Here is a 9,524-nt window from a genome sequence, read left to right as displayed (position 1 = left end):
GAATAGGGTGAAGCCAATTTTATTTTCTAAAAAATCCAAACCTTTATTCACGTGACGGCCAAGGCGGTTTCGGAGAACCCGCGAATGAGAGAGACACACGTGTAAGGAATGCAAGTCCGTCACATGGGCGCGGTGGGCGATGGAACTTGTTCTGCGTTCTGAGGTGACGCGTGTCGATGCATGATACGTGGCGTGTTGCTGAGATGACAATTAGGATGGATGAATTTTGTCGTTACATGGCGTGTTTGTAATTTTTTCTTTCTTTTGTGGTAAAAGCGTGTCTGTAATTACTCATCCCTATTATATGTGATGTGAGTTGTGACTTGTGACATGTGAGCATTGTTCGGGTTCTGGTCAGGCCCAACTTCAAGCCCGATCTGGCTCGGAATAATTTATTTTTTCAAGTCCAAGTACGCCCTATATACATTACCAGCCAAATGATACCAAAATAAAATAATATATTAGATTATAGCTATAAATATTTAGAAATAAAATTTAAATATGTATTATACTATTTATATCAGCTAGATTGATTCATTAGGGTTGTCACGATGGTCATGCCCGGCTACAGAACGGGTCCCATAATTTAGATCTAGATAGACTCAATGCAATAAAACTTCTTAACCAAACCTGCCAAAAGAAAGGTATATATATATATCTACCTTGTGTAATGTAGTCCACATCAAGCATCAATATATAATACTACTATACTCATTCTAAATCCAACAATGTAAATGCTCCAAATGAAGTGACCAATGAGGTAGCCGGACTTGTACAAGAGTGCGTGATCTCCAAAGGGCTTCACCTGGTGCCTTGTATAAAGGATCAAGGCATAGCAGCAACCACAGCAAGAGAACACAAGAGAGTGTCTTAGTATAATATCTTAAAATGGCCAAGGCAAGCAGCAAAGCTTCAATTCTCCTCAACTTTGCTCTCCTTCTTTCTCTGCTCCTCGCCGTCACCATGGCCGAGGGGAAGCTGTTTAGCTGTAAGCTCAAATATTATCCTCTCTAATGCATGCAGTTTAATGCTAATTAATTATGCTAATTTCTTATGTCTCTTGAAATAATTCAACAGTTGTTGTCCCGCCAAAGCCAAGGGTGGTGAGCTGTGACACCGTGTATGGAGTGCAGCCTGATGATATATGCTTTACAATTGCTCAGAAGTTTGATCTGACCACTGAAGAGTTCAATGGCATCAACCCTAATCTTGATTGCACCAAGCTATTCGTTGGCCAGTGGCTGTGCGTCAAAGGCAGTGCTTGAGCTGCATGGATTAGCTTCTTGTTTTAATTCCAATTCCTCTTTGAAGTTGGAAGTATTGCAATGTGTATTTGTTATGAATAAGGAGAGAATTAAAGGGTACTCTCCCATAGGAATTGGGAAGGATTTATCTGGCTATTTTTAGTAAAATATTGGCAAATTTATCGAAACATCTTACGTTTGGCTTTCGCATATGAGGCTTTTTTTAATCATTTTATTTTAATTTAATTGTTAAATTAAGTTTTGAGATGTTAGTCCACATAACATCAAGTCGTTGTAGTATAGTGGTGAGTATTCCCGCCTGTCACGCGGGTGACCCGGGTTCGATCCCCGGCAACGGCGTTATTTTTTGACGTTTCGTTCTCCTTTTTGGGTTTGAAATTCTTGAATGGTTCTGAACAAAGATAAGATTAATTTGCACAAAGAAGATAGCTAATTGGGTAGTATTAAATCTTTATTTTTCTCAGTATGATAACTGCGTGTTCAACGAATGATTTAATCAGAATTACTAACTCTCATAATTCAATGGTTAAAATTAAATAATACTAAATAAAATTAACCAATCATGAAAATCAAAAGTGTGGTTCCCTCAAAACTAAATTAGTATCTTTTATTTCCCTCTCCTAGATGTTATATTTTTCATAGAGAGATGGTCTATGTTTTTAGGTTACAATATCACTCTTAAACTTTGGGTAAAGTGAAACAGGTAATGACAATGACAGAAAACACGCATAATAACTAACGATACCTCTAATTAATTATCACAATATTATTATTTTAAAAAATAAATTAAAATATTAAATACCTTACATCTTCTCTCCTTACTTTCTTCTCTCTCCTACAGCCTCCTCTTTCCACATGACGTGGCAACGGAGCTCGTTGCGGCCTCCGGTCCTATGTGGCGTGGTAGCGAGCTCGTTGCGACCTCCTATTTCCATGCGACGCTGCGGCGCTGCGGCGAGCTCGTCGTAACCTTCTCGTCTCATGGCCTCAATCGCTGCCGTTGTGGAGGTTGCTCGGCTTCTCGCTAGCGCACATGTGTAAGTAACCGATCAAGAAGTTGGTGAAGAAGCCAAACCCGAACAACTCGGCTAGCTCGGCCCTTACCCTCGCCATCACCACAAGCGGAAGCTCTACGGTTGGATCCAGCATTGCCCCTAGCCAATGCTGCCGACGACGAGACCGAGGAAGGGGGAGGAGGGCAAGGCTGACGACGGGGAGGTTGGCCAACTAGTTCCTGGCTGTTGCAAGCCAACGACGGTGAGGCAATGTCGGTGGTCGATGATGGTGAAGGGGTGGTCTGCGATGGTGAAGTTTGTGTCAAGAAGGGAGAAGGATGATGGTAAATTTTGATAATAAGTTAAATTTAATTATAATAAAATATATTATTTAATCTTAATTTATTAGGTTATTTCTAAGAAATATGATTGCTGCATAAGCTACCTCATCCAATTTTTCTCACGGCACATTAACAGAAGGATAACATTATAACCTAAAAAAAATTTATGAGGTCTCCGTAAAAATTGAGTATAGTTGAGTAGGTGTCAGCATAATTAGCCCTTGTTTTATATACCTATTAATCATTTATCTCAAATTAGAGGCTGGACAAGATAACACTCAGATAGACAGGATCCGAGCTGGACATTCTCCATATCCTTAGCAGCCCTCCCATTGGTCCAAACCAAATCCAGAAATCTCTACCTCCCACCTCTGCTCCAATCCCTTACATCACTAATCCACCCGTCTCTGTCCTCTACCACCATCTCAGCTTAACTACAAAGGGAAGACCATCACTCCCTTGAGATTCCAACCACACAGAGCATTCTCCTCAGCCCCCAAACACAACCAACTTTCCTAGAGATGGCATCAACACTAACGGCGGCCTCGTCTCGTACGGCCACCATCGCGAAACCGTTCCTCGGACAAGCCCGGGCCGCCGGCGCCAACCCTCTGAGAGATGCTGTCTCGATGGGAAACGGAAAGTTCACCATGGTAATAGCTACATAATTCTTTCAAGCCATAGAAACAACCTCTCTTCAGTAATGAAACTAAAATTATGCGTTACGGTGCAGGGAAACGAGCTCTGGTATGGACCAGACCGCGTCAAGTACTTGGGCCCCTTCTCCGCCCAAACACCGTCCTACCTCACCGGAGAATTCCCCGGAGACTACGGCTGGGACACCGCGGGGCTTTCCGCTGACCCTGAAGCCTTCGCAAGAAACCGAGCTCTTGAGGTAATATTTCTCTGAAAATCCAATAAGACATGATATCTTGTAGATATATTACCAACATTATGACAATAAATCCTTACTCAATGACGACTCAGGTGATCCACGGCCGGTGGGCCATGCTCGGCGCACTGGGCTGCATCACACCGGAGGTGCTCGAGAAATGGGTGAAGGTGGACTTCAAAGAGCCCGTCTGGTTCAAGGCCGGAGCGCAGATCTTCTCCGACGGTGGCCTCGACTACCTCGGAAATCCCAACCTGGTCCACGCTCAGAGCATCCTCGCCGTCCTTGGGTTCCAGGTGATTCTCATGGGCCTCGTCGAGGGCTACCGCATCAACGGCCTGCCGGGAGTCGGCGACGGCAACAACCTCTACCCAGGGGGCACCTACTTCGACCCACTCGGCCTCGCCGACGACCCCACCACCTTCGCCGAGCTCAAGGTGAAGGAGATCAAGAACGGAAGGCTCGCCATGTTCTCCATGTTCGGATTCTTCGTCCAGGCCATCGTCACCGGCAAGGGGCCGTTGGAGAACCTTCTGGATCACCTCGACAACCCCGTGGCTAACAATGCATGGGTCTACGCCACCAAGTTCGTGCCAGGGTCTTAAGCTGCTCTCTTTCTCCCTCCCTTCTTTCTTTCTTCCTTTCTTTCTCTCCTCCAGTCCCCTGACTTCCAGAACCATGGGAGAGTTGTAGATTATTGTCAATCTAAAGAGTTGAATGCAATGTACTATTGATGGAATTTATGATCATTTCTCTTTCTCAATTCATCTTATGACTATGAAAGTGATGACATTTTGAAGGCCAGCATCTAATAAACGACGCTACTTCAGACGCCAATGAATTATGAAGAAATAAATGAGAATTCTATCAGGGCCTGTGGTCGTACCTTTTGAAGAAGCTGCGAAAGAAAGCTTCAATGGGACTCCCCTAGTTTCTTCGCTTAGATTTCTCAACCTGCCAAATGAGACCACCAAGCATTTGATAAGTTTTGTGAACATGGCCTCAGATTGACGCAATAATGCTAAGCAAATGGAAAAAGAAACACTTTCTTTACATCATAAAGCACTTCATCAGGCAGGGAGATAGAAATTAAAAATGAACATACTGCATAATCAAAGTGTCCATTACCATAGTGATATTTTTAAGGCAGCCAGGTATAGCGCAATAATAATTAAAAAATTTGATTGTCAATGAAATAATTACACGTTTTAGAATCACATTAACCGAAAAAAGATACACATTTACATTTCTTGTTGCACCTTCTACCTAACTCCTCTCAAGGTGCGCTTCTTTACTTTCCGAACAATTGCAACAACAATAACAATAACAACAACAACAAAGAAAAGAACAGAAGATATACAAATCGCAGATTTGCTGTAGGCAATGAAGGAGAACCACCACACTTGAAGAATCCATGGCTATTATGCTCTCATTTTGTGCTCCTCTTACCCCACCATCTTTTGTGTGCTTTCTCTTCATGATTGCCAATCTTTTGAACTGACGTCTTTGCCTCCCTTAACCGAGCCTTATAATCCTTCTTCCATGCAGTGAACCGGGCTTTCAATTTCCGGAGATCTTCATCTGGGTTTACATGGGAATTAGACTGCCCTGAGTTAGCTGCAACAATGATATCAACATCATCCTCGAAGACCAGTCTCCTTTGCTCAAACTCCTTTGCAAGATAGTTCACTGCATTCTGGGGCTCATTAGGAGTTCCGACTTTTGCAGCTTCAGAAGGATATGGTTGTTTACCATCAGGTGCATGGGCCTCAGCAGATTTCACATCTTTAGAGTTGTGAGAGTGGTGATTTGGAAGTGCATTGAATTTACCAGGTTGGTCAGCAACATCATCAGAAACAGAGCTCTTTTTGGCAGCAGCAAGGCTCAGCTGAAAATTTACACACACACAAAGAAAAGAAAAGTAAGGTCTAGCACATTGGTATTCATCTTCTATTTCCCAGTTGCACTGAAGTATTATACAAAATGGTCATCGTTATCATCATTCAAGTACATTCCCACAACAGTGATGAGAAGGCTCCAAAATGTAAAATGGATTTTACGAGCATTTGTCAACTTGGAATCAACCAACTAGATATTGTTGCTAAGCTACCATCCAAAGAATGACTAGACGATATAGGGATTTGTAACTGAAGCCATAAGACAACTTGGTAGGAGCTTAGGCTAATGCAAAATCCAGGAGTAGCCCCTCAGGATTTCTGATAGACATAGGAAGAGTCTAGGGAGGAAATACAATGACAACTTCCAAAATAAGATTTGGCTTTGTCTCTGAGGTACAGTTATCCACTTAAGCCAAAGAGTCAGATGAAGCTTAATCCCGAAGTACCATCCAAAAGGCTAACGAAGTAAACTAGCAAGAGAAACATTTCTTTGAAAAATATTAAAAGGAGATTTTTAATACTTGTCAATTGCATAAATTATATTTAGTTTGCAGAAACAGCATGCCTATTGTCTCCTCTCTATATCTACATGGGAGCTCCAAGTTAGCTAAACAAGAAAAAACAATAGAAGATGACAACTACTCCAAGATCAGGTTCTATGATTCTTAGGATAACAAAATAAAATGTAATTGTTTGTCACAGTCATAGTCTTTAGTAGGTGATGATAGGTTCAATGAAACAATTAAAATATCTGACCAATAGTTTACCTGTAAAGACACCAACTCTTTCTGCCAAGTCTCTTCCATGGACTTCATTTTGGCCTCATACTCTGACCATCTCTTCTCATAATGTTGAAGCTGGCATTGCAAGTGAGCATTGTGCTGTTCCTTTTCTTCTAGTGCTAGTTCTGCTTTCAAAACCTGCATCTGAAGTTTCTCCACAAATGAAGGATCTACTTGAAGATGCTCCCCATTTGTTTCCTGTCACAGAAGAATCCTACCCATCATTGAAGTGACTAAGGATCAAATAAATCTTCAGGCCCTCCATAATTAAATATTAGTTAACAACTTAAATGCATTATTGGTTGTTTACTACAACTAAACACTTAGTGATTTCATACCGGGTACAAATTTATGACCAAAGGTACAAGCACTGCAATAGTTCATAAGATAAATAGATCAGAATGTAGCATTTAAGAAATCATGATTCAAAGCCTGTATGTTGACATCTTTGGAAAATTGAAACATTGCATCCCACTCTTGGCAGTAGCAGTGGAGAATTGTAAGCTGATCATAAGATATTACAACTCAGTCCATGTGTACTTGGTGTTGAAGTTTTCAATACCCAATCCAAGACCCCTGGCCAAGAAAACTATGAAACAATTCCTCAGAAATACTTCCATCAGGTATCCTTGCCCTAATGCAGCAACATGCAAAGAGTGGAATGCTAAATATTGACACTGAGTTGTGACGGTGCATCAAGGGATAATATAAAACTTAAGCACCCTCAAACTTGCATGGAATTGAAATTTTTGGCAAGATATGAATAAAGGATTTTTAAGCAATTACAAGGAGATTTGTATTAGTCATATTGGGCATATGAGGAAGTACATGGAGACATTGAATATGGACAAAGAATAAACAGAGTATCTTGCAATTGGTTTTACAATTAGAAATACTTGCTTAAAGAGAAACCAAAAGGTTGATTCCCTTTAAGAATGAACTGAAACATAGTCAATCTAAAAAGCAGTTCTTGCTAACTCCGGAGGATGTCTAGATACAAGTCTTGAGAATAACCCATTGATAAAGGAAACTCCTATCTCTCTGATTTTAAATATTCAAACCTTTCCCTCTGTAGTCAAACTTATCAATTCCAGTGAATCTATGAGACATTTGATTCAATTCAATACAGATTTCATAAAATTGTAACAGGATGCTGAAAATTGCGCCGTTGTACCTTGCAATTTCCAAATGCTAGCTGACACTGGTATTAGACTTATATATGGATAATTTGCAATAAAGGAACACCACATCATCAAGAACCGGCTAGAAATCAAAATTTCGTAATGTCCTGACAGGAATCTATGGAAGAAAGAGTATTAAAGGAGATTTGGAATATGTGAAAAATTAGTGTGAGACCAATTCTACTACAACATGACCTCCCATTGCTAACTCAAGTTAGCTTCAAAGTATCAATACCAACCCTTATACCTAGTCAAATATTCATAAATATGAGTCAGTTAAATGACTACACTTCTCATCAAGGTTCATGAACGATAAATAATTGAGACAACTGAGGGGTTGCACTAGATTATATTTCTTCAAAGTTCTTGAAGGAACCTTCTTATGTGACAAAACACATTCTCACTTGAAAATTCACGTACCCTTAAAACAAACAACTATTCCTTTTTACATATCTAGAAAAATACATTAGAAGAAAGTATCAAGGTCTACTATATATGTATACAAGATATTCCACAAAACTTCCTCACAAGTCAAACAGACTTTATTTAAAGCATAATAACAGTGGAAAAGGGTACTAGAATTAGAAAATTAATAGCCCCATGGAGTTCAGAAGATAAATATCTAAAGCATAACTGATTTAATACACATTATGTGCTCACAAACAGCTTGTAGCTTTTAATTCTTAAAAATTGTAGACTGCTACTTGAGTCCTTTCACCATATTTCAGTTATTTTCACCTATAAAATCAAAGGATAGCAAATCTTATTGAAAAAAAGCCTTATGAAACTCTCAGATTGCCTTATTACCTTCTTATCTTTGGTGTCATGCCTCTGCAAATTTTCATCAACTGGAACTACTGAAGGCGGGACAACGACGGGAGACTTTGTGCGGTCAGATTCTTCCAATGATTCCAGATAGCCCTCTAATTCCGCCATCTTAACAGAAGGAGATTCTTCTTCCTGCTCCACGCTGGTTATCCTCTTGCTTCCAAAAATGGCACTTTTTAACACCACATCTTTGTCTTCCCTATTCTTCTGGTCCTCTATCTCTGCCTCTCCCTTCTTAGATTCCACCAACAAGCTTTTGGGCGCACCAGCTTCTAGCTCAACATCGACGGGCATAAACCTTCTAGAAGTGGGCAATCTCCCACGGGAGACAGGTCGAGCCGGTAATGCCGGAGGCACATCCTTTGGCTGCTCATCCCTCTGCATTATTGTGTCCAGCATTACCTCCAAGGAGCTCTTGGTCACCAGGCCCACCATATGAGCCATTGCAGCAATCCACAATGAGAGCCCTAATCTCCCAATTCAAAAACCAACTCCTCAAAATACAAAATTCCTCAACCTGAAACCGGGACAAAGGCATATATATACCCTCAATTTACTCCATTCCTGAGCTCAAGAACACAAATTCCCTGCACCTCCATATGGAAGAGGACTAAATTTCTCATCATAATCAAATTTAACGAGAAAATCAGCAAATCCTCATAAAGTTTAGACAGATAACAATAGAAATTTTGGAAATTTAATAACCTTATCATGGAATCAACTCAGTGAAGCTCCCAACACGCAAAGTGATTGAAAACTGCGATCTTTACGAAAGATGGAAGAGGGGCAAGAGGATATGGAAGTAAGTAGGACACGGAAGAGATTAAAGTACAAACCAAAGCCCTAATTTGTTGCTGTCCGTTGCAGAGGAGGGATTAAAGGTGCTCCCTTTGAATCGAAAATCTAGGGTTTGCTTTGCCGGAAATCCGCAAGGGCCCCATTTCGCTCTTTCCCGGAAGCTTTTCCTGTGCGAGGGCATTCTCGTGAAATTTGTGGATAAAAGGTGGCAAATAATATCCCAGCTTTCTAGATGTCAGTTTAAACCGTTGGCTGTGAGCGGCTGCGACTATTGTGTAACGCTCCACGCACACGACTTCGGCGGAGTGAAACGACTAATATACCCTCATGGGTACTTCAATCGAATAGCTCAGGTGTCCTCGATGGAACAGGATACAGCTTTCTAAAGTTTGTCTGGCCTCCTTGTCAACATGACACGTCGCCTTCAATTAAAACTATTTGTCACATAGGAATAAGTGATACTTTGATATATATCCGTCAAATAATGTAGGCATATTCTGGTGGAGAAGATTTGGGGGAAAGAGACCGGGGATTTATGTTGCTA

General features: G+C 40.9%; 2 protein-coding genes and 1 non-coding gene across 4 annotated transcripts; 2 read left to right on the top strand and 1 right to left on the bottom strand.

The window, feature by feature from the left end:
- Window positions 1-1,532: 1,532 nt before the first annotated feature.
- TRNAD-GUC (transfer RNA aspartic acid (anticodon GUC)) lies at window positions 1,533-1,604 on the top strand. The gene has a single exon. It is a non-coding gene; the product is annotated as a tRNA-Asp (tRNA).
- A 1,450-nt stretch (window positions 1,605-3,054) lies between these two features.
- Window positions 3,055-4,256, top strand: LOC140759688 (chlorophyll a-b binding protein 13, chloroplastic). The gene is made up of 3 exons (XM_073096319.1): window positions 3,055-3,254; window positions 3,335-3,496; window positions 3,589-4,256. The coding sequence occupies exons 1-3, from the start codon at window positions 3,123-3,125 to the stop codon at window positions 4,096-4,098; spliced, it is 804 nt and encodes a 267-aa protein (XP_072952420.1). The 5' UTR covers window positions 3,055-3,122; the 3' UTR covers window positions 4,099-4,256.
- A 600-nt stretch (window positions 4,257-4,856) lies between these two features.
- On the bottom strand, window positions 4,857-9,166 carry LOC140758572 (myosin-2-like). Of its 2 annotated transcripts, none has more exons than XM_073094769.1 (4): window positions 8,888-9,166; window positions 8,162-8,775; window positions 6,159-6,371; window positions 4,857-5,381 (listed from the first exon to the last, which is right to left on the bottom strand). In XM_073094769.1, exons 2-4 carry the CDS (start codon window positions 8,624-8,626, stop codon window positions 4,923-4,925), a joined length of 1,137 nt encoding a protein of 378 aa, XP_072950870.1. In that variant the 5' UTR covers window positions 8,627-8,775; window positions 8,888-9,166; the 3' UTR covers window positions 4,857-4,922. The 2 variants fall into 2 exon arrangements, with proteins under 2 accessions (XP_072950870.1, XP_072950869.1); XM_073094768.1 differs by having other exon boundaries at window positions 8,162-8,769.
- Between the last annotated feature and the right edge of the window lie 358 nt (window positions 9,167-9,524).

This window comes from Typha angustifolia, chromosome 4 (genome assembly GCF_048772165.1).
Source record: "Typha angustifolia cultivar Huaian chromosome 4, ASM4877216v1, whole genome shotgun sequence".
Classification (NCBI taxonomy): domain Eukaryota; kingdom Viridiplantae; phylum Streptophyta; class Magnoliopsida; order Poales; family Typhaceae; genus Typha; species Typha angustifolia.
This window is presented reverse-complemented; position numbering and strand designations above follow the sequence as displayed.

Bases quoted from the DNA above. Each gene is read 5' to 3' on its own strand.
- LOC140759688 (XM_073096319.1), top strand. From the start codon at position 3,123: ATGGCATCAACACTAACGGCGGCCTCGTCTCGTACGGCCACCATCGCG. The intron at 3,255-3,334 runs GTAATAGCTACA...GTTACGGTGCAG, and splicing joins GAAACGGAAAGTTCACCATG to GGAAACGAGCTCTGGTATGG. The intron at 3,497-3,588 runs GTAATATTTCTC...ATGACGACTCAG, and splicing joins CAAGAAACCGAGCTCTTGAG to GTGATCCACGGCCGGTGGGC.
- LOC140758572 (XM_073094769.1), bottom strand. From the start codon at position 8,626: ATGGCTCATATGGTGGGCCTGGTGACCAAGAGCTCCTTGGAGGTAATG. The intron at 6,372-8,161 runs GTAATAAGGCAA...CTTCTGTGACAG, and splicing joins ATGACACCAAAGATAAGAAG to GAAACAAATGGGGAGCATCT. The intron at 5,382-6,158 runs GTAAACTATTGG...GTAAATTTTCAG, and splicing joins AAGAGTTGGTGTCTTTACAG to CTGAGCCTTGCTGCTGCCAA.